The 25174-nt window shown below is 36.8% G+C and overlaps 2 protein-coding genes across 5 annotated transcripts; one reads left to right on the plus strand and one right to left on the minus strand.

The window, feature by feature from the left end:
• Window positions 1-4030: 4030 nt before the first annotated feature.
• On the minus strand, window positions 4031-11300 carry fbxl15 (F-box and leucine-rich repeat protein 15). Its single transcript, NM_212942.1, is given in 5 exon segments — window positions 4031-4891; window positions 6245-6480; window positions 6884-7386; window positions 8935-9094; window positions 11239-11300. Coding segments are annotated over 4 exon segments (891 nt in total). The 5' UTR covers window positions 11277-11300; the 3' UTR covers window positions 4031-4891; window positions 6245-6290.
• Window positions 11301-14074: 2774 nt separating this feature from the next.
• On the plus strand, window positions 14075-24390 carry gpx9 (glutathione peroxidase 9). 4 transcript variants are annotated; one of them, NM_001354172.1, is given in 6 exon segments: window positions 14080-14257; window positions 16244-16337; window positions 17799-17929; window positions 19516-19646; window positions 21925-22010; window positions 24215-24390. In NM_001354172.1, coding segments are annotated over 4 exon segments (423 nt in total). In that variant the 5' UTR covers window positions 14080-14257; window positions 16244-16252; the 3' UTR covers window positions 22001-22010; window positions 24215-24390.
• The last annotated feature ends 784 nt before the right edge of the window (window positions 24391-25174 follow it).

Consider the following 25174-nt stretch of genomic DNA (forward strand, 5'->3'; position numbering starts at 1 on the left):
GTGAGAGCATGGGCTGTGTTTCAATCACTGCCTTACACACTACACTCGTACTACTTACGGGTGCACTGCGAGCGCTGAGTGGGTTGTGTTGCTTGTATGAGTGCAGTTCTGTCGCCAGAGGACGCACGGAGGCTCATTTAGGTTAACGTGTTCAGACTGGTCATAAATTAGGCAGGTATGAATAATAATAATAATAATAATAATAATAATAATAATAATAATAATAATAATAATAATAATAATAATAATTTATTATTATTATTATTATTATTATTATTATTATTATTGTTGTTGTTGTTGTTGTTGTTATTATTATTATTATTATTATTATTATTATTATTATTATTATTATTAAAACAACAATAATAATAATAATAATAATAATAATAATAATTATTATTATTATTATTATTATTAATATCATTATTATTTTTATTATTATTGTTATAATAATAATAATAACAGCCTAAATAATACATAAAATGTATTAATAATACCAGCCTAAATATTACCCAAATTTCTTTACTCTGTTAAACATAATTTGGGAAATATTTTTAAAAAATTAAAAGGGGGCTAATAATACATTAGGCAGGTATAAATAATAATAATAATAATAATAATAATAATAATAATAATAATAATAATAATAATAATAATAATAGCCTAAATAATAATAATAGTAATAATAATAATAATAATAACAATAATAATAATAATTATAATAATAATAATTATAATAATAACAAATAATAATAGCCTAAATAATAATAACAATAATAATAATAATAATAATAATAAGAAGAAGAAGAAGAAGTATTATTATTATTAATATTATTATTAATATTATTATTATTATTATTATTATTATTATTATTATTATAAAAGCCTAAATAATACATAAAATGTATTAATAATACCAGCCTAAATAATACCCAAATTTCCTTGCTCTGTTAAACATCATTTGGGAAATATTTCAAAAAGAAAAAAAATTAAAGGGGGGGTAATAATACAGTAGGCAGGTATAAATAATAATAATAAGAAGAAGAAGAAAAAGAAGAAGAAGAAGAATTATTATAATTATTATTAAAACAACAACAACAACAACCACAATAATAATAATAAACTATGCCGTGTTGATGTGAGTATCCGCAGTATCCCTTCTAGACTGTACTATTTCTATATGTAGTATGCAGTGTGCAGTGCGTTATTAGCGTTCCATTCGGGATCCAGTGCGCATGCTCAGAGCTCGCGTGCTGAAATTACTGACAGGTGTGACGAGTTTTTCAGGTCGAGTCTCTGAAGGCAAAAGCAAACGCTGTCAATAAAGTGAGTCAAAGAACATAAAGGGCAAATACATGTTTAGAGCTGTCATCACGCCTTAAGCGATTTATCACTAAGCTGCTGTTTAAAGAGAAATACACACCGTGTTTTCATATCTGTGACGTGCATATTAGCATACTTAAACGACTATCATATCTATGGTAGCGGCTATACATAATATGTCAAAGTCAGCTTTATTGTCGATTCAACCACATGTACAGGATATGCAGAGCATCGAAATTGCGTTACTGTCAGACCTTAAGTGCATAACAGCAATAATAAATAATAATAAATTCAATTACAGATATAATCTAATCTATAAGTATGATATCTTGTAACTATGATAAAGTGACAGTCTTAGGCGAACACAGAAATAAACACCACATTTACAGGTGGATTTAACTATACTGTTAGTTTATAACATTTGTGCCACTCGTTAAAAAACGAATAGCAATGATTTAAGCTACAACTTGAAATTAATCCTTAAAAATATGCATTAATCTTGTTTTTATAGAAGAGTTAATTATTTTAAATTAATTTTAAAATCTATTTTAACTATTAATATTTAATTATACCTCATATGTATACAAAAATAAAGATATGAAACATTGAATTGTGAAATACATATTAGATGTAATGTTTATTTACCCTTCATTTGTAATCTTAATCCAATTTTACAGGTGTATTTTTCATTTCTATTCGTTTCTTTTCAATGGGGAAGGAAAGAAAAGAATAACACTATATTAAATTTATTTAAAAAAAGGTTTACTGTTCTGCTTATGATAATTGTATAATTATTTAAATAATGGTAATTTACATATTTATTTTTAATAATCAAATATTGTAAGAGTATTTTCATTTATATGTGTTTATTTTCATCAGAGGATTTTTTTCATCTGTTTAACAGAGCAAGGAAATTTTCACAGTATGTCTGATAACATTTTTTTTCTTCTGGAGAAAGTCTAAATTGTTTTATTTCGGCTAGAAAAAAAGGCATTTAAAAAAAATAAATTAAAGGGTATTTTAAGGACAAAATCCTTAGCCCCTTTAAGCTAGATTTTTTTTATAGCTATATTATAATTACCATAACCTGCCTAGTTAACCTAATTAACCTAGTTAAGCCTTTAAGTGTCACTTTAAGGTGTCCACTCTCAGAAATAAAGGTATACAAAAGCTGTCACTGGGGTGGTACCCTTTTAAAAGATACACTTTGGTACCTTAAAGGTCCACACTTGCACCTTCAATGTATATATATATATATATATATATATATATATATATATATATATATATATATATATATATATATATATATATATATATATATATATATCAGTGCATAAAGGAAAAAAGTTTATCTTGTGGTACTTTTAAGGTATCATTGTGAACTTTTTAAGTACAAAAGTGTACTGTTTAGGTATACAAAAGTGCATTTTTAAAAGGGTACCACTACAGTGAGTTAATTCAGTTGATTAGGACACAACCTTTCCTTTAGTCATGTGGATTAGCATTTACTTTAGTAATGAATATTGAAGGATTATCATAATGTTTTCTGCGTGTGAAATCAAGAGTAAACCTTTTTCAATGTCAAGCTAACCCCTATTAATGAAACTAAAACGAAACACTTCCCAAATTCATACTTTACAGAAACAATTGATACATGATCACTACGTCATGACACAATGTCACTTCAAATAGATTAATTCAATGTTTTAACATAAAGTAACCATGCATCAACTAGATTTTTTAAGTCATGCAAACCTGTGAAGTTATTTTGTTTTTACTCTTTTTTTTTTTACATTGTCTCAATTCAATAACTGATCAAACTCCCAGTTGTACAAAAAATAAAGCATGCATCTGAAAGCATGGACTACAGCGACATCTGCTGGTTAAATGCTTTAGGTCCTGTGAAAATTAAAGATATTTTAGACATTATAGAAGTATGTCAGTTTTAAGGATAATAATTATATGAAGGGATAGAGGTTAATGAAATACAACTTAATGGGTCATTTAATAAATATTATGAATAATACTCAGCATAATTACTGTTTTTACATTACTGTGAGGGTTGGGTTTGATATGGGGTAGGGGTAGACATCAATAAAATACAGTTTAATGGGTAATTTAATAAATAATATGAATAATACTCTGTATAATTACTGTTTCTACATTGCTGTGAGGGTTGGGTTTGATTTGGGGTAAGGGTAGACATCAATAAAATACAGTTTAATGGGTAATTTAATAAATAATATGAATAATACTCTGTATAATTACTGTTTTTACATTACTGTGAGGGTTAGGGTAGGGATAGACATTAGTAAAATACAGTTTAATGGGTTATTTAATAAATAATATAAATAATACTCTGTATAATTACATTACTGTGAGGGTTGAGTTGATTTGGGGTAAGGGTAGACATTAATAAAATACAGTTTAATAAGTAATTTAATAAATAATATAAATAATACTCTGTATTATTACTGTTTTTACATTACTGTGAAGGTTGTGGTAGAGGTAGACGTTAATAAAATACAATTTATTGGGTAATTTAATAAATAATATGAACAATACTGTACACCTTTTAACAACAATCCACTTCCCAGGACCTTTAAAGTTTACCATTGTACAATTTTAATACCACAAACTTACCAGTCATGATCCAAATGTTTCAAAGCATCATCTTGCATAAGACTTAATAGGTTCTCAGCAATTTGCATCAAACATCGCATTTAATCATTTACAGTCAACCACACGCTTGCAGAATTATACAAAAGCAAAAATGCATGTGCAAAAAATAATATACATTTTGATATTGTTAAAACGATCATAATCACAAACAAATGATGCACCTTGAATTGTTTATAATAAAGCAGCAGATACAAAAGACCAGTGACATACAGAAAAGCACATTATTGTGATATTGACACTTAACGCACAATAAAAATATGCTTTAATGTGGTCAATTTTGCATGTTTATAACATTTTATCAACATAAGGAGCAAAACCAGGTTGATTGTAATATTTCTGTGCACTTATTTGCAGATAAAACATACACAATAGTCAACCAAGACTTAAATGATAGTCAAACTGAGGCTTCAAAGTGCATATGAATCAATATATTCATTTACAATTCATGTGTAAATGACAATCTACAGATGAGTTCCTTAATATTACGATGACATTCCTCTCTCTTAAGTGAATGAGAATAAAATCAGCACTAAATCGACAGACTCATTTAATGAAAATCTGACGGTCCAGTAAAGCTGTACTGAAAAAAAGTGCAAATATTTCAGCATTTCATGAGTGCAAACCAATACAACATTTTGGTTCTTGCATGACAACGTAAAAAGCTGCTTTAATAAATAAGATATTTCCACCGATGTACATATTGTTCAATGTATAATAGGACCAGAGCCAAATGATTGTATTCAAACCAAAGAAAGTCTCTTTTTAAATGCTATAATTCACTAAAACAGTCAAGCACTTGATTGAGCATTTGGTGTTGTGTCTTCTGTGATGATGCATTGGTGTAAAAGTGTTTCAAAAGTCGACCTCCAGAGAATAAAAACACCTATGAGACGAAACAGAAAGAACATTACCAAAGCGACATGACATACTTTCCTAGCAATATTGTTTAAATAATCAAAATTTGACAGGAGGGCTAATCATTTTGACTTCAACTGTGTGTACTCTCACCGGCCACTTTATTAGGTACACCTGGTCAACGGTTCGTTAACGCAACTTTCTAATTGGCCAGTTCCATGGCAGTTCAAAGCGAGGATCAGAATGGGGAAGAAAGGTGATTTAAGTGACTTTGAAGGTGGCATGGTTGTTGTTGTCAGACGGGCTGGTCAGAGAATTTCAGAAACTGCTGATCTACTGGGATTTTCACTCACAACCATCTCTAGGGTTTACAGAGAATGGTCTGATAAAGAGAAAATATCCAGTGAGCGGCAGTTCTGTGGGTGCAAATGCCCTGTTAATGCCAGAGGTCAGAGGAGAATGGCCAGACTGGTTCCAGCTGATAGAAAGGCAACAGTAACTCAAATAAGCACTCGTTACAACCGAGGTCTGCAGAAGAGCATCTCTAATCACACAACACATTTAACCTTGAGGCAGATGGGCTACAGCAGCAGAAGACCACACTGGGTGCCACTTCTGTCAGCTAAGAACAGGAAACTGAGGCTACAATTCACACAGACTCACCAAAACTGGACAATAGAAGATTGGAGAAATGTTGCCTGCTCTGATGAGTCTCCATTTCTGCTGCAACTTTCGGATGGTCGGGTCAGAGTTTGGCATCAATAACATGAAAGAATGGATCCATCCTGCCTTGTATCAATGGTTTAGGCTGCTGCTGGTGGTGTAATGGTGAGGGGGATATTTTCTTGCACACTTTGGGTCCATTAGTACCAATTGAGCATCGTGTCAACGACACAGCCAACCTGAGTATTGTTGCTGACCATGTCCATCCCTTTATGACCACAGTGTACCCATCTTCTGATGGCTACTTCCAGCAGGATAACACATCATGTCACAAAGCGTGAATCATCTCAGACTGGTTTCTTGAACCTGACAATGAGTTCACTGTACTCAAATGGCCTCCACAGTCACCAGCTCTCAATCCAAAAGAGCACCTTTGGGATGTGGTGGAACGGGAGATTGGCATCATGGATGTGCAGCCGACAAATCTGCAGCAACTGTGTGATGCTATCATGTCAAAATGGAGCAAAATCTCTGAGGAATATTTCCAGTACCTTGCTAAATCTCCGCCACGAAGGATTAAGGCAGTTCTGAAGGCAAAAGGGGGTCGAGTCCAGTACTAGTAAGGCGTACCTAATAAAGTGGCCGGTGAGTGTGTATTGTCATATTGCACAGCCCTTTACAAAATATTTTCATTTGCAAATCATTTCTGGTAACTAACCTCTTACGGACTTCAGAAGGGTCTGTACTGTGTGTGTCTGTGTGTGTTAAATCTGCAGGTTGATGAAGGGGGCGAATCCCACAACGTCCTGCAGCAGCACCAGCGCCCTCTGCAGGGGAGGCTCCACATCAATCTCTACGTTCCTCCGCCGCAGAACACCCAGACTCGACTCCGTCACATTGTGACAGTGGTTGACTTTTAGGGACTGCAGTTTGGGGCAGTACTCCGCTAGCGTCCTAAATACACAAATAAACAGTTAGCCAAAATCTTGCTTCATAGTAAATACTTCTACTTGAAAGCTCCTCGGACGACACGGTGCCTCAGTGGTTAGCACGGTCGCCTCACAGCAAGAAGGTTGCTGGTTCGAGTCCCGGCTGGGTCAGCTGGCATTTCTGTGTGGAGTTTGCATGTTCTCCCTGTGTTGGCGTGGGTTTCCTCCGGGTGCTCTGGTCTCCTCCACAGTCCGAACACATGCGCTATTGGTGGATTGAATAATAAAAAGGCGCTAAAGTGCTAACCACTGAGCCACCATGTTGCCCCCCAGCACACACAACACTATTAGCTAATCTCAGTCAAGTAGAATCTGAATAATTCAATATTCCTCGCAAATAATTTTGGTCTTCCAATTCACACACCCACCTGATGGCTTCATTCCTGACCCTCAGACAGCCGGTGAGGTCCAGTCTCTCCATCTCTCTGCATTTCTTGGCCACCTCCTCCACCGCAGTGTCCGTGATGTTGGCGTTCACAGCCACCGACAGCGCCCGCAGCTCCGGACACTTCCCTGCCAGGTAGCAGACGGCCGGGTCCTTGAGCTGGCGGCAGGCGGTGAGGTCCAGCGAGCGCAGCATCGGGCAGTGATCCGCCAGACTGCGCAGCGCCAGACTGTCCACCCACTCGCAGTGCGCCAGGCTGAGGTGCTGCAGTCGCGGGCAGCTCAGAGACACGGCCACCAGCGCACGCCGGCTCAGCTGAGCGCAGCCACGCAGGTCCACATGCTGCAGCTGCTGGTTCTGGCCAATCACAGGCAGCAGATCTGTGTCTGTGATCCAATCAGAGCAGTTGGTGACGCTGAGGTGCTGAAGGACCTGGTTGTGGCGGAGGATGGAGCAGAAGGCTTCACGGGGAATGTGAGGTCCCGTCTGAGAAGAAATTTATTTTATGTTAATTAATTAATTTATTTATCTTGTATTTATTTATTCAATTTTAATTAATCTTATTTATTTATTTAAATTTTATTTTGTCATTTATTTATTTTCTTTTCGGCTTAGTTCTTCTATTAATCTGGGGTCGCCACAGCGGAATGAACTGCCAACTTATCCAGCATATGTTTTACGCAGCGGATGTCCTTCCAGCTGCAACCCATCACTGAGAAACACCCATGCACACTCATTTAAACACATACATACACTACAGACAATTTAGCTTACCCAATTCACCTGTACTGCATGTGTTTGGACTTTGGGGAACACAGGGAGCCAACACAGGGAGAACATGCTAACTTCACACAGAAATGCCAACTGACCTAGCCGAGGCTCAAACCAGTGCTTCTTTCCTTTATTTAATTAAATTTCTATTATTTATTTATTTATTTACATTTGTATTATTTATTTAATTTTACTTATTTATTATAATTTTATTATTTAATTTAATTATTTATTTAATTTTTATTTAATTATTCAAATTTTATCTATTTATTGAATTAATTAAAAATGTTTTTATTGTTTTATTTAAATTTTATTTATTAATTTAATTACAGTTCTATTATTTACTAATTTTGTTGATTTAAATGATTTATTTATAAATTTTTTATTTATTTATTTAAATTAACTCCTATTATTTATTTATATTTATTTATTTGTTTTATTTAATCTTAATTATTTATTTAATTGCATTTAAATATTTTATTTAATTTTAATTATTTATTTATTCTACCTGTATTATTTAATTGAATTTTTTATTTCATTTATTCAAATTTTCTTTATTATTTAATAAAATGTATACTATTTATTTAATTTTATTTTATTATTTTATTTCATTTAATTTGTTTATTTAATTTAATTTTATTTATTTCATTTATTTATTCTAAATGTATGATTTAATTTAATCATTGATTTAATTTAATTTATTTATTCAAATTATATTAATTTTTTTATTTATTTATTTTGTTTACATTTATTTAAACACTGTTTTAAATCAGCTTTACTAACTTATTAATGTTCTTAACCTTTTAATTGTAAGTGAAAATAAATACAAATAAATTTCCTTCATCAATAAATCCTCATATTAGTATTATTTCTGAAGAATCGTGTGACACTAAAAACTAATAATAAAAATGCAGTTTTGAATCATGAGAATAAATTTTTACATATATTAAAATTCACCATATTATAGTCTTTACTTGATTTTTGATTCAACACATTAAAAATAATGAGTTTAAAGGAGTTCTTTCAAGAATATAAAATAAAAATTATAAAAACAACAATAATAATAATAATAAAAAGAAGAAAAAAAACAACAGCAATAATGCTAATAACAAATTAAAATCTTCAAACTGGTAATACTGTCGACTGAGAGAGCAGCAAGAAAGTACAGCAATGCATCAAGGGAGTGAGTGCTTGAGATGGACAAACAAACAGAAAATTATATCAGAAACAGATTGTTATGTTGTGAGTGTTGTGATGGGTCACCTGTGCTGGGTCGAAGGTGCGGCAGTTGTCCAGATACACCTGAATGAGTGAGCGGAAACTCTTACTGACCCGCTGAAGACTCACCAGCAGACGCAGGGGTAGATGACAGAACACATGACTTACTAACACATCCTCCCACGGCAGATCCAGCAGCTCACACCTAACACACACACACACACATTTTTGTGAAAAGCACTATAAAAATAAGCTTAAAGTGAATTGAATAGGCTTGACACACACAAGTGATTGTAAAAAGCACTAAACAAGTAAGCTTGACCTTAATTAATTAAGCTTGACACACACTTACTTTTTTGTGAAAAATGCTATACAAATAACCATTAATTAAATATTGACACACACAAATGCATACACGCATATATATATATATACACACACACACACACACACACATACATATACATATACTACACAACCTGACAAAATATTTGTCATTGATCCCAATTTTAAGAGCAACTAATAACTTGACATCTAGTCGATTCATCATTTGGAAAAGTGGCAGAAGGTGGATTTTTCTGATGAATCATCTGTTGAACTGCATCCCAATCATCACAAATACTTCAGAAGACCTACTAGAACCCGCATGGAGCCATGATTCTCACAGAAAAGTTTGTTGAAGGATAGACTAGTGTTTAAGTGCGCTGACATATAGCTCCAAGTTGCTCACGGCGACCCGAGTTTGATTCCCAGCTCGAGGTCCTTTGCCGACCCATCCACCCTCTCTCTGCTCCCAAAACCTTCCTGTCTTTAACCTTCACTGTCCTTTACAAATTAAAGGTGAAAAACCCCTAAAAAATTATTTTAAAAAGTTGCTGAGGGAAAAGTCATGGTTTGGAGTTACATTCAGTATGGGGGTGTGCGAGAGATCTGCAGAGTGGATGATCAACATCAACAGCCTGAGGTATCAAGACATTTGTGCTGCCCATTACATTACAAACCACAGGAGAGGGACAATTCTCCAGCAGGATAGCGCTCCTGCTCATACTTCAGCCTTCACATCAAAGCTCCTGAAAGCAAAGAAGGTTAAGGTGCTTCAGGATTGGCCAGCCCAGTCACCAGAAATAAACATTATTGAGCATGACCGGGGTAAGATGAAGGAGGAGCCATTAAGGATGAATCTAAAGATTCTTGATGAACTCTGGGAGTCCTGCAGGAACGCTTTCTTTGCTATTCCAGATGACTTTATTAATCAGTGATTTGAGTCATGTCAGAGATGTTTAGATGCAGTCCTCCAAGCTCATGATGGAGTCAGACACAATATTCATTCTGTCTCCACTGCAGCAGGACTTTATATTCTATACTGTGCATTGTTTCTGTTAAGTGATGAGACTTTTGTCTAAGCAAAGTCAGACTTTACTGTCCTAATGAAATCATTAAAAATCAGGGCATGATCATATTTTATTGTGGTCAAATAAATGTAATCTAGAGGCCTTTGCCTTTCATATAAGCCACTTCTGACACCAAATGACCAACAAGAAGTCAACTTATATTTATTATTTGTTGTTCTTAAAACTTGGATAGGCAACAAGACTTCTATCAGGTAAAAAACAAACACACATATACCTATACAGACATAGTCTGGTGCAGACACATATACACATACACATGCACAGACAGACACACTCTCTGTTTTCAGCACTAAATTGATTTTATTTATCAAGACTAGAGTGATATGTTTATATTTATGTACATTTATGTTCATTTTTCAAGTGTAATTATAGTAGTTTGGTGTTATAGTAATCTGTGGCACAGCAGGTAACACGTTCGCCTCACAGCAAGAAAGTCGCTGGTTTGAGCCTCGGCTGGGTCAGCTGTGCATTTTTGACAACTGATGGAGGTTAAAAACGTAACGTGAACGTATACATATGCATCATGCTTGGTAAATATAATGCATAAACATATTAGCGATTAAATATTAAATGGATGCAACACGCATATAATAGCAACACTAAATGTATATTAGACATACTGTTGTAAACAATAAAGTAAAATATAGTCATTTAAGTCAGAGATTACAGTAGCACAGAGCTTTCCAGAAGAGCCTCACACAAGGAGCATCGCAAAAGCTCTCTGTAATCAACATGCATGCATAGAAACTATAAATTAGTGCTTATAATATTAATAGAAGCGGAAGAATGAAGCCCCTTATGTTGTCTTGCTCTTTGTTTGCATGCATTGACTGCGTTATGCTTATTATCAAGCTGCTAGTGTGTAATAATGCTTGCAAGCCAAGAGAAGCTTCTGAACCCGTGCACATATGACAGGATCTCTCTTTATGAAATATACCTGTGGCTTTGCACGCGCTCGTCAGGTTTTTGATCCATGCTGACACTGTCCTGTGGTCCGTGTACATTATTATTTATCATGACTGACAAACAGCTGACCGGCTCATCCGGGCTCTGGTGTGGAGACTCGCTTCCGCCATCTGCCGACCTGGATGCGGAAGCGAGAGAAGTTGTTGCCTGCCAGAAGGGATACAGCTTCGGGCGGAAGTTAACGAGAATTATTTATATTATTACATTACCCATTAATGGCATTTTAATAAACTCTACCCCATCATAACCCTTACAGTAATTTAAAAAGAGCAATTATGTTGAGTATGATTCATGTTTTTTCTTAAATTATCCAATAAATTGTATTTCATTAATGCCTACGCCAACATCAGCCCTAAAGCTATCATTCACAGTAACGTAAAATGTTGTTTATCACAACATTATACTATATTGATGTACGTATCCGCTGCTGTGACTCTCTAGACTTTACCAATGAGCAAAAATAGTGTTGTTGTCACCTTCTGCGCCTTAAGCCTAGGCTGGTTGGCTGGTTTTAGCTGGACAACCAGGCTGGTTTTAGAGGAGTTTTACCACTTCCAGCCTGGTCTTAGCTAGCCAGGCTGGGAGCCCAGCCAAAACCAACTATGTCCAGCTTAAACCAGGCTGGTCAAGCTGGTTTTAGCTGGTAATTTTCCAGCCTGACCAGCTAGGACCAGGCTGGAAATGGCTGGGAACCAGTCTGGAAGTGGCCAAAACCCCTCTAAAACCAGGCTGATCCACCGGCTAAAACCAGCCAACCAGGTTAGGCTGGTTTAAGCAGTTTTTTTCAGCAGGGGTACAAACACATAAAAAAACACTATAGTAATATATGGTATACTGTATTGTATGTGAACTATACTAATAAATAATAATAATAATTCCTTACATTTATATAGCGCTTTTCTGGTCACTCAAAGCGCTTTACACAATGGGGTATTTTGCGCCAGAGGCCAGTGGGCAGAGTTGGCCAGGATGCCGGAGTTAAACCCCTACTCTTTTCGAAGGACATCCTGGGATCTTTAACGACCACAGAGAGTCGGGACCTCTGTTTAACATCTCATCCAAAAGACAGCGCTCACTGAGCAGTATAGCGTCTCCGTCATTATACTGGGGCATTAGGACCCACACAGACCGCAGGTTGGACGCCCCCTGCTGGCCTCACTAACACCACTTCCGGCAGCAAGCTAGCTTTCCCATGTGGTCTCCCATCCAGGTACTGACCGGGCGCAGCCTTCTTAGCTTCAGTGGGCGACCATGTGAGAGTTGCAGAGAGCTAGCTTATTATTATTATTATTACGCTATTGTATGTGAACTATACTATTAAAGTGTATTACTGTAGCCTATAGGCAAATTACTGGTTTGTAAACATCCAGAATGCTTTCCTGCACATCAAGGTTGGAGAAAAAACCAGGAGCGCAAGCATTTTCAGCGAGGGAATGACATCCAATGCGGTAAGTACAGAGTTGTTGTTGTCTTAGAGATAAGTTATACTGATTACATGTTTTATATATTATTTGCATAATACTTTCAGCATATTATAACAGCTTGTTACCAAGTGATAAGCACAGTTTTTCTGCAAAATTAACGTTAAAGTGAGCGGCGTTCGTCTGACAGGCCCGTTTGCAATAGCAAATAAGACGAAATGGCTAAGCATCCAGCCTGAAATCCACAACTATCTCAATGAAACTCCAAGTAATTTTACAAGAGAGAAGTAAAAAGCTTAAAAGTCTTCGGATGCCTACAAGTTTGTTCTGTGTGGTCATGTGCAAGAAATAATGTCCCATGATTACCAGATTCAAAACTGTGTAGTGCTAAAAACCAAGGTTCTGCCTAGCCAAAGACAAGAAAAGAAGACCACAGGAACTGGGTAATCATCAACAAGAAAAACAACTACATTCTGACATTGAACTGCACCTGTACGGCAGAGTATGTGAACTTACATTTGAACATTTCATTCTTAGCATTCAGTGACCAGCAGGACCAGCAGGGTTACATGCGGTTGAACCTGTTTGGCGAAGGTTGGTAATTCCTCTATATAGGCTACCCTATAGTTGTGTAAAACTTACTAGGTCAATTGTTTATATTAGCTATATGTGTTACCATAGCTGAAAAATTAACATTATAATTCAAGTAGCTTACTATAGTATGATTTTAAAACTCTATAGTTTTTACTATACTTTAATATTTTTATTCTGTCCTCTGTGTACTGTATGCTACATTTTTGTAGCTGCCATTAATCTCTACAGAATGTCCGGCAAATCTGTTCGCCTTATTAAATTATGTTTGAGTAAGATATCGACCACATGAACAAATACTATAGTGTTAGTAATTTGATACGAGTTGTAATACCACAACTAATGCTACCAAATTACCCAATATTGTACTTATAATACAGCTATACATTATACTAATATACACCACAGTTTACTGTAGTAAAAGTATACTACAGTATTTATTACAGTTGATCAGTTCACAAATATTACAGTATGATGTATTTTCTATGTGTAAAGTGAAAGGTTGCATAATATACTTTAAAGTTGATTAGTAGATGAAATTGTGCTAGTTAACAAGCAAAAAAAAAAGTAAATAAATCAAACATTCTGTTGACGGATGACGCAGTTACCTGTCCATTGAAATGAGGACAGTCACATGACCGTCAGGATCAGCGAGGCTTTACAAACCTGCAACAAAAAAAACAAAAAACTAATCTAAAGAAGAGCATGTCAGAAACAATGGAGTCAGTGATGCAGAAGCTCTGCTGAGCTAGAGATACAGAGCAGTGAATGAAACGCAGCTGAGAGACACTGGTTACTGCATACAGCCGCTCTGATACACACAGACACTCACAATCTACAGCTAATATGGCTGCAAATTCAGTGTATGATTTCACTGTGGAGACCCTGGAGGAAAAAAGCGTCTCGCTCGACATCTTCAGAGGAAAAGTTCTGCTCATCATGAACGTGGCCACCTTCTGAGGGTCCACCATTGAAGAGGTGAGCTTGAGTAATGGGCTGCTTTTAATATGCACTTGAATGAATCACAATGTTCACTGAATCACTGTTTGTGAACTTTAAATTTAATTAAATTTTTCAGTATATTTTTTCCACACATTAACTGGATATATGCTGGATATTTTTCAAGATGCTAGTATTCAGCTTAAAGTGACATTTAAAGGCTTAACTAGGTTAATTAGGCAAGTTGGGGTAATTAGGCAAGTCATTGTATAACAATGTAAGTGCTGTGGGTGAATTGGGTAAACAAAATTGGCAATGTGTGAATGCAAGTGTGTATTAGTGTTTCCCAGCACTGGGTTGCAGCTGGAAAGGCATCCGCTGCATAAAACATGCTGGAATAGTTGGCGGTTCATTATACTGTTTAGACTCCTGATAAAAAAGGGACTAAGCCGAAGGAAAATTAATGAATGAATAATTTTTGACAAGACTACTCGAAGTAGTAAAGCATTACTTTGCTACAGCAATCCACATGTATTAAAATATATTTTAGAGGCTATATACAAGTCAAAAATCACCAAACTGCCCAGACTATTGTTTAGAATATGTTGATGACTTTTTGATGTCTTTTTTTGTTTTTAATTCTGACTTTACTCCTGTAAAACATTAAGATTTAGTCCATTTGTTTAGAGATCTAACACCTATTTGAACATGGCAAGAAATAAATTATACATTTGCTTTGATATTTTATTTAAAAAATATTTAAAGTAAATATTTTTTACTTATTTAAACATGTAATGGTAAAAGCATAAATTATTACACTGGAGGACAACTTTACAATTTGCGACATATTTTAGCCTTTCATTTTTGTGGACAAAATAGACCTGCATTTGCTTTGTAGTAAAGGTAATTGGTCATGTTTTACAATAAGGTTTCATTAGTTAATGCATTTACGAACTAATTACGAACAATACTTGTACAGCATTTATTAAACATAGTTCAACATGTATTAATACATTATTAACATCCAAATGCATGCTTGTTAACGACAGTTGCACCAGGAGGTTAAAACAAACTAACTAACTTTATTTTCATTAACCAACAATAACTAACATGAGCAAATACTGTATTAAACATATTGTTCATTGTTTGTTCATGTTAATAAATACATTAACTAACATTAACTAATCCAAAATTATTGAAAATTGTAATATGATGTGGACAGCGGATGTTTACAGTACGTGAATAATGACAATAATCAACCCAAGCTCATTCTGAAAACGTAGTCCCGCGGACGTTTCTGGAGACAGCGGAATACGCCCGGGGGGTGCGTACGGCTGCGTTTATTTTTTTCAAGCGTACACTGCGGGGCGGTGTGACGCTGTTACCTTTCGCGCTTGCCTTACTTCCTTGTGGAGGTCTTCCCCGCTCAACCCGTTTGTCCACTCAGCTCACCGTGTACATCGGCAGGCTCGATATGCAGAGAGGAGTCGATCACGGCGATAGATTTCGAGTCCGGGGAAGAGCGGTTCCAGCAATCAGGTAAGACAAAAACAGAATCCCAAAAATTAAGTGAACAAGTTTCGTAACAGGGTGAGAACACGGTGAAATCCCAAAACGGGGTAGAAAAAAAAAAAATGGGCTTTTATTTTTTTGGAAACACTTTTGTAAACTGTTGCTCGGGTTTAGGGAAGCGAGCAGGCAGGCGGGTTGATCGGTAAAATTGGTTGGGTTCAGGGAAGGAGGAGGGTGAGTCGGCCGATTGGCCGGTCGCGCAGTCAATCATCCGGTCAGTCGGACAGCGGCCTCAGGTGGGTTCCCGCGAGAACAGCGCGGGCGCGAACCGCTCTCGCGATAGGCGTCTGAGGTGTGAAAAAGCGCACAATAGCGGCCTCTCACGGATTCGCAAAAACAAAAACTACAGCCGTACGTACCTGCCGGGATTAAATCCGCGGTCTCCAGAAACGTCCGCCAGACTACTTTTCCACAATGAGCCCGAGTTGGCAATAATGTAAATGCTGTGTTCAGTATCACAGGATGAATGCACTCATGGACATGTATGGAGGACAGCGCTTCACTGTACTTGGTTTCCCCTGCAATCAGTTTGGACTTCAGTCTCCTGGTGAGATGTGCACTGAACAGACAACACACTCCATATACAGTACAACCTATCCTTATTTTAATCTGAATAAGGGGTAGTTGCATATCTGTACAATGGTGCTGTAAATCCAATTCAAAGACCTGAATAATGATCTCCACTATAAAAGAATCCTGAAATAAAATATGTATTATTGATTTGTACACTTGGTACACGCTTGAATAGTCATAGCTCAGGTAGCAAAGAATTCTGGCCCAGATTTGGCATAAAAGCTGGCACAGCAGGCTGAGGTGGCACCGTCTTACAGGCAGCACTCAAGACTTGGGCCAGATATCAAATGTAGTATTTGGCCCATTTGTTAAAAATGTATATGCGGGCCACGTAAGTTTGGCCTATCTTGACCCACTTTTAAAATACATTGAAATTATTTTTGAGTGCAGAAAAAGATTTATTAATCATGTCGCTTCAAGAAAAAGCACAGCCATAAAGCGAAATGCTTCACAGGTTTATAAAAAAAAAATTGCAGTCATGACACCTGTCAGGATTACCAGTGATCGTATTCCACTAGATTGCTGGTTCTCACTCACAACAGACCGTGGACTACACTTCCGCCTTTTCCTGGACTACATATTCAGACATGCACTTCGCCTACACCCATGCTCACTCATCTAGATTGATTACACTCGCAACACCTGCGCCTATCAGAGACTGATTGCATGCTCTACATAAGCCACTCATTCACCCTTTCAGTTTGCCGAGTCTTGTTCACTGTAGAGATGACACTCACAACAGAAGGTAGGATCCAAAACTGCAGGTTTAATCGTCGTCAGGCAAGCAAAGGTCAACAAGTATAAACAGATATGTTCAGGCAGTCCAGAATCATAATCAGTACACAGGCGAGAGATCAAAAAGGCAGGCGGCAGGCAAGGAGAACAAGAGTACAAAGCTAAGTCAAAAACAAAGGAAAACAAGACAGGATAAACACGTTGTAATGTCATCTATACAGTGAACAAGACTCGGCAAACTGAAAGGGTGAATGAGTGGCTAATGTAGTGAATGCAATCAGTCTCTGATAGGCCACAGGTGTTGCGAGTGTAATCAATCTAGATGAGTGAGCATGGGTGTAGGCGAAGTCCATGTCTGAATATGTAGTCCAGAAAAAGGCGGAAGTGTAGTCCATGGTCTGTTGTGAGTGAGAACCAGCGATCTAGTGGAATACGATCGCTGGTGATCGTGACAACACCTACATATCAGTTCAGGCCCAGTTATGGGTTATTAACTTGGCTGAGACTTAGCCCAGATATGGTCCATGTTTGCCTCTTGTCTGGAAGCCAAATTTGGTCCAGTCATGTACCGTAATTCACTGCGGCATGTGGGCCAAAAACAATTGCTGATGATGTGGGCCAGAATTAGGCCAGAGAAATTTAGTTATGGGGGAGGTTATTATCTGAGTGCTGTAATAATACTCTCTCTGTTTTTCCTCAGAGGAGAACCATGAAACCCTGAATGTTCTGCAGCATGTGAGACCAGGATCTGGTTTCCTTCCAAAGTTCCCCATTTTCAGCAGGATTGAGGTGAACGGCTCTGATGAAGATCCTCTGTACGCTTACCTGAAGGTACTGCGTTTACTGCAGCTCACTCAGACATATACTCCATTTATACTGGATATATTAGTTTGCATGAACAAAATAAAGCCTGTTTTACCGATAGAGTCAAAAAACTGCTGGTTGCCATAACCACATGTTTGGTCAAATATGGACAAAATCAACATTAGGTTACTTTTATTTTTTTGGGTGAACTATATCTTTAAATGTGTTTTTTAAAAGTGGTCTGGAAGCAGTTGCAATCTGAGCTGCACGCAATGCTTTTTAATGCGCACACCTAACCCCACCTCTCACACTGACGTCTCTTTGGCTCTCGGTGAGGAGTTTGGGTTCGGGGTAACCCAACTGTCCTGCGGGGATGTTCGCAGCTGGAGACATGATGGAAGGGTGGGAGAAGTGGCGCGTCATGTGCCTGGCCGCTCTGTCCCTGGAGGATATTAAAGATATCTATCTATTCAGAACTTTGATTACAGGGTTTCTGCTGATGGGCTTAGGCGGGGTAAAAGCGATTGGTAAAAGCAGTCAATGTGGCTCAAAACCCCACCAAGCTGGCCTGCTGGATTGAAACGGTGGTAAGCAGTGTTGTTGGTACTCAGACTGTGGCCTTAGACTGCAAATTGGAAAACATCGGGGAGAAACTAGAGGTGTTGCAATGGGATTTAGTCAGACCTGGAGACCAGTGACGGACATTAGGTATCTGCTAAAATTTGCAGAAATTGACCCAAATTTGAAAACCTTTTCTTCTCTTTTGACGTCCCTGTAACTCTCCTGCCAAAAGGGTTCGTCTGGAGATACAATTTCCCCATAGAGCAAGAAAAGGAGATGCTCAAAATTCCTGCTCCCTGTTCCAAGGACACCTGTGAGACTCTACTGGCTTACACACACACACATACACAGCTACAGATAGACAATCACTGCCTAACCCCCAAATCCCACGCCTTCATGTGCTTCACTTACCGGTGTGGTTAGGCGGGTCTGTGACCAGCACCCCTTGGTTGCAGGATAGGATGGCTGCCGCCTTTATCAGATTATGTCCACATCCCCTGTTTCCATCCCCTGCTGCGATGTCTATGTGTTTATGTGCTTGTGCTGGTGCTTTTTTTCCCTCTGATCTCACAACGAGCCCTACTTCAACAGCAGTCCAAGAGGGGATATTTTTTCACCTCCCTTTTCCCTAATGAATCTTATTTCCTCTTTCTAAAAGCTACCTCTCGTCTGACTTGTGTTCCCCTGAAATATGTGGTGTTTGTGTATAGTCTGGGGAGTCTAAATTGACTGCATGTAAAAGTGTATGTGACAAATAAAGGTTTTCAAATAGCTCCATTGACTGCATTTGACGGCATTGTGTCATTGCATCTCTGAGATATGCAGTCTCAGGTTGCAAATCAAAGTCTGCGTCTAGATACTATTGGTGTTTTATGTAGGCTGAAGCCTGTACTTCCAGTGATGTGTTGCGGTTTTAAAAAAACACAAAGGATAGACGTTTATTTTTAGTACACTATTATTACTCAAAACACACTGTAAATCAGCTGAAAGGCAATAAGTAATATAGCAATTTTAAAACCACTGTAATGGTTTCCACACTCTCATTCTTGCAGGAAAGTCTTCCGTTTGTCAATCCTGTCATTGGAGACATCAGGAAACTCTACTGGTCTCCCATTAAAGCCAATGACGTCCGCTGGAACTTTGAGAAGTTTCTCATCACCGCAGACGGACGTCCTTACAAACGGTACCAACGTGAAACTGACATGCAACATAAAACAAACATCGAACTATATGTGACCCTGCACACTCAGAATTAAAGGTACAAAAGCTCGGACCTTTTCAAAAGGTACATTTTTGTACTTTTTAGGTATTAATATGTACGTTTAAGCCAGGCAGCACAGTGCCTCAGTGGTTAGCACTGTTGCCTCAGAGCAAGAAGGTCGCTGGTTTGAGTCCCGAGTTTGCATGTTCTCCCCGTGTTGGCATGGGTTTTCTCTGGCTGCTCCAGTTTCCCCCTCAGTGCTATGGGGGAATCAACTAAATTGTCTGTAGTGTGTGTGTGTGTGTGTGTGTGTGTGTGTGTGTGTGTGTGTGTGTGTGTGTGTGTGTGTGTGTGTGTGTGTGTGTATGGGTGTTTCCCAATACTGGGTTGTGGCTGGAAGGGCAAAAAACATATGTAAAAAAATTATGTGTAAAACATGCTGAATAGTTGGCAGTTCATTCCTCTGGGGCAACCTCTGAAAACGAGACTAAGCTGAAGGAAAATGAATGAATAAATAAATGAATGATGAATGTACTGGACAGTTAAGGTACAACATGGACCCTTTAGATATTTTAGAAAACTTTTTTTTTCCTCAGGCCTATCTAACTTAAATAGCCAACACATCAATTACCTGTGTTTTAAAGGCCTTAAACAGTACAGTAGCCTCAGAGTTGAGGATTTCTGTACTTATTTGTAAATACATGCTATTTATTTTTAGTTAAATTAGTCAACAATGACCATATAGCTCAAATTATCTATATATAATTTTGATGTAATTAAACAATCCACTTATTATCCACTAATTTAAACGTCCTTGTGTCCTCTTGTGATGATATGTATGCACCTTGACCTACTATAAACCACAAATTATTCCTTATAAATAAATCTCATTCTGATTCTGATTTAAGACATGCTAATAATATAATTTTAAGGTACCAATACCAAAAAGTAGGCCTTTGAGTACAAATGTGTCATGTACTTTTTTAAAGGCTACTTTGCCAGTGACAGCTTTTGTATCTTCATTTCTGAGAGTGTGGATTACAAAACTTAAGTAAAATAAGTTGCCAACTCATTCATTTTCTTTTCGGCTTAGTCCCTTTTTTTTATTTTGGGTCGCCTCAGCGAAATAAACCGCCAACTTATCATACAGCGGATGCACTTCCAGCTGCAACACATCACCCAACACCAGGGGCGCTGCTAGGGGGTGGTGAGTGATAGGGTTAGGACAATTCTAAGGGCCCATTCATTTATTGTGGCCCCAGAGACATTATCAAGGGTCTGTGCCAATCCACCAGCCCCCCACCCCCCGCTCTTCTCTTTATTCCGCGATCATTCTCATTCACACACATACACTACGGACAATTTAGCCTACCAAATTTACCTATAGTGCATGTCTTTTAACTTGTGGGGAAAACCAGAGCACCCAGAGGAAACGCAGGCTAACACAGGGAGAACAAGCAAACTCCACACAGAAATGCCAACTGACCCAGCCAGCTCTCGAACCAGCAACCTTCTTGCTGTGAAGCCATAGTGTTAACCACTGAGTCACTGGGAAAAAAAAATATATAGATTTTTCCTTTATGCCTCAAATCTTAAACCTCTTAAGGCCCAAGGTGTTTTTTTACATGTATTTTTATTGCTCTTTGCTATTTGGGCTTATTGGAACCTAATTAGAATAAAAATCTAAGTATCATCTTTTGACATGATGTTCTTTTAGAGAAAATGATGTCCATTCATGTGGACTTATTTACATAAAACACTTTTCCCTGACTGTTTTGTAATGCATATTTAACATAGAACTTTTTTTGAACATGTTTTGACTATCAGAGAGTAAAAACAACATTTTTCCCCAGTTTGGACAATTAAAAATAGGGTTTGGGACATTTCATTTGCTGGAAAACAGTTGCAGGATGACACCGTATGTCTGTAACAAAATACAAAACATTCCAGTATTTTAAATAGTAGGAGCTAAAATGTGCTGTGTGGACACTCAAGCCCTATCAATGTGACATTTTGTAGATTTCATGCTGTAAATATGTATTAGAAACTCATTTTTTGATTAAGAACTCCACTTAGGCAACTTTATATTACATTTTTTGAACCCTCAGTCTCCAGATTTTCTATTATTTATATCTCAGCCAAACATTGTCCAATTCCTATAGCATTTACATAAAAAAACCACATTAATTTAAAAATAGAATACATGTGTAATAAATATAAAGGATGATGATCAGTAACTCTGCTGAATGTTTGTCTGCAGGTATGATCGTAATTGTCCGTTTGAAGATGTGGAGCGGGACGTTTCTGCACTTCTGCAGGGAAGACACACATTATAAAACATAATATGTAGTGTATCCATAATTACCTTTATGAGGATGATTCCAGCTCGGATTCATTCAGATTAAATAACTTTCACTTTGCTTAATCCTTGCAGACCAGACCCATACATAACTGGCAGGAAAATGGCCAAAACATTATTGAATTATATGAATTATATTATACATCTAGTAAAACGAAATGCTTTATTAATTAAAAAAAAAGATAATGAATAAGAAAAAACAGGTACATCATCACAAAAAAATTTAAAAATAGTTATATTAAAATGTATTATATTGAGATCTGATTAACAGAATTTAATTGTCATGAAAATAAATACAAAAAATCTCAAGGGTCCTGAAAAGCAAATTTATTTATTTATTTATTTATTTATTTATTTATTTATTTATTTATTTATTTATTTATTTATTTATTTACTTATTATTATATTATTATTTCATACTTCATAACATTATACTGTATATCCAGTATATCCAGCTGTCTGATTGTTTGTATTCATTCAAATTAAATGACCTTTTTTATTTTCATTTCATCCTTTTTTGTTTTAATTTCATCTATTTATTTAATTATTTATTTATTCTTTAGTTATTTATTTTATTTATTTAATTATTCATTTAATTATTCATTAATAATTATTTATTATTATATTATTATTTCATTCTTCATAACATTATACTGTATATCCAATATATCCAGCTGTCTGATTCATTTAAATTAAATGAGCTCCTTTTTTTATTTTCATTTAATTCATTTTCATTTTACACATTCAAGCATATGTTTTACATATTTTAGATCCATTCAGACCCATTGAAACACGATTAAAGATTTTTTATAAATATGTTGAAAAATATATATCTATGAATTGAAGTCATAGGAAAAGATCTAGGAATAGGGAAGTAAAAAAAAAAAACTTATTAATTATAAATAAAATGTATTCACTGTAAAAAGCGATAAGTTACTTTCTTTAAAAAAAGTGAGTGAACTCATTGGCATAAAAGCAACAAGTTGACCTTACTTAAAGGGAGTAAACTTGTAATGTGAGACTATTTAGCTTACTTAATTTTTATAGTTATGCACATAGTTCATTCATTCAGTCATTTTCCTTCGGCTTAGTGCCTTTATTCATCAGGAGTCACCACAGCGGAATGAACCATAGCATATGTTTCACACAGCGGATGCCCTTCCAGCTGTAATCCAGTACTGGGAAACACCCATACACACTCATTCACAGACACATTTATACACTACGGCTAATTTAGTTAATCAGTTCCCCTTTAGCGCATGTGTTTGGATTGTGGGGGAAACCGGAGCACTCAGAGGAAACCCACGCCAACACAGGGACTTGAACAGCCAGGACTTGAACCAGCGACCTTCCTGCTGTGAGGCCACAGTGCTAACCACTGAGCCGCCATGTCATCCCACATAGTTCATTTACTTAATAATTAAAAGGCAATGTATTTACTCACTTTTTTAAAGTCAGCTAATCACTTTTCCCAGTTCTCTCACAAATACAATCGGTTAAAAATAATTGAGATATGAATATATAATTTGATTTATATATATATATATATATATATATATATATATATATATATATATATATATATATATATATATATATATATATATATATGTATATATTTATACAACAGTTCTGTCTGGTTCTCAAATCTGATTGGCTGATAGCGATGCGATATTCTGCAATATCAGAACTCCTACAGCCTCTTTACCTTTTGTGTATTACTCCGCCCACATACAGCCAGCAAAAAGCAGACACTAAAGCTCTAAAGTTTAAAAGATGCTTGCTCAGCTGTTTAACTCTCAGCTTATGATTTGAATCTGGAAGAAAGTAGTTCCTCATACAAAAGGGTTTTTGAGACTCTCCATGTTTGATTTTGTTTTTATATACACAATTATGCCGTCAAACTGTTGTATAAACGCAATATCACACTCGTAGCAGTGCGATGTGGCTGTATATCGGCACTGGTGGGTGCACTAAGGCACATGGCCTGCGGCCAACGATATACAGCCATATCGCACTGCTACTCGTGTGATATTGCTCATATATTTCCCCCTTTTCTTTAAATTTTTAAATACTTTTTTTTAATGTACACAATTCATTATAAGCTTCTCATATTCACAATTGTTTTATGTTGTGTTTGACACTCACTCATCTGATGTGTGTGTGTGTGTTTCTCGATGTGGCGACGCAGTGACGATCCCTCAGGAAACTCCGTCCGGCAGCTGAGAGGATCTGATGGGGACGAGTGGATCTGATCTTCAGTGCATTCAGTCAGATCTGCAGACCCGAGTCGCCCCTGAAACACACACACACTGCACAACACTGATCATGTTTCCCACAATAAAGAGCATTCTGCACTACAACACATGTACTCCTATTTATTTACATGCTGATCAATGTTCAATAATATTAAACACAAGCTTTAAAAACAACTGAAACTAAAACCTAGTTTGTTTGAATTTAATGTATCTTCACCTTTTATCTGATGTATGGCAATATTTCTAACATAAAAAAAATGTAAATAAAAAATACTATTTATTTTCAAAGGGTCATGACACCCCCCACTTTCGGTTCAGGTCTACCTCAGAATTATTTTCAAAAGATGCATCATAATGGGCGTGGAGCTCTGTAAGCAAAGGGCAGGAGTGGGCGTGGCCAGCAGGGGAGAAGGAGGGGAGTGAACAACTGTTGTCAGTTAGCGTGAGCAGACATATGATTTTATAGGTTACAAAGTTAAAATGCAAAGAAATAAACAGTAATTTAATGCCCTGCTACTGTAACGGAGGCCAGCTAGTGTGTGCTGTGCAGGTAAACCTCACTCCTCTGACGTCTAAAGGTGCTCTAGCGACAGATACTAGAGGCTATGGTCTTTAGCCTCTTTGGTAGAGCACCCAACTCCCATGCGGAAGGTCGCCGGTTTGATACCAGCTCGGAGCAGGTTGGGTGGCATTGGACTGGTGGGGTTACATTGGTGCCGTGACCCGGATGGGAGTGAGGTTTAGAGGGCTGAGTGTAACGGAGACCAGCTAGTGTGTGCTGTGCAGGTAAACTTCACTCCTTTGACCTCTAAAGGTGCTCTAGCGACATATGCTAGAGGTCATGGTCTTTAGCCTCCTTGGTAGAGCACCCGACACCCATGCGGAGGGTCGCC

The sequence above is a fragment of the Danio rerio genome, chromosome 12 (assembly GCF_052040795.2).
Source record: "Danio rerio strain M-AB ecotype USA chromosome 12, GRCz13ab, whole genome shotgun sequence".
Taxonomy (NCBI): domain Eukaryota; kingdom Metazoa; phylum Chordata; class Actinopteri; order Cypriniformes; family Danionidae; genus Danio; species Danio rerio.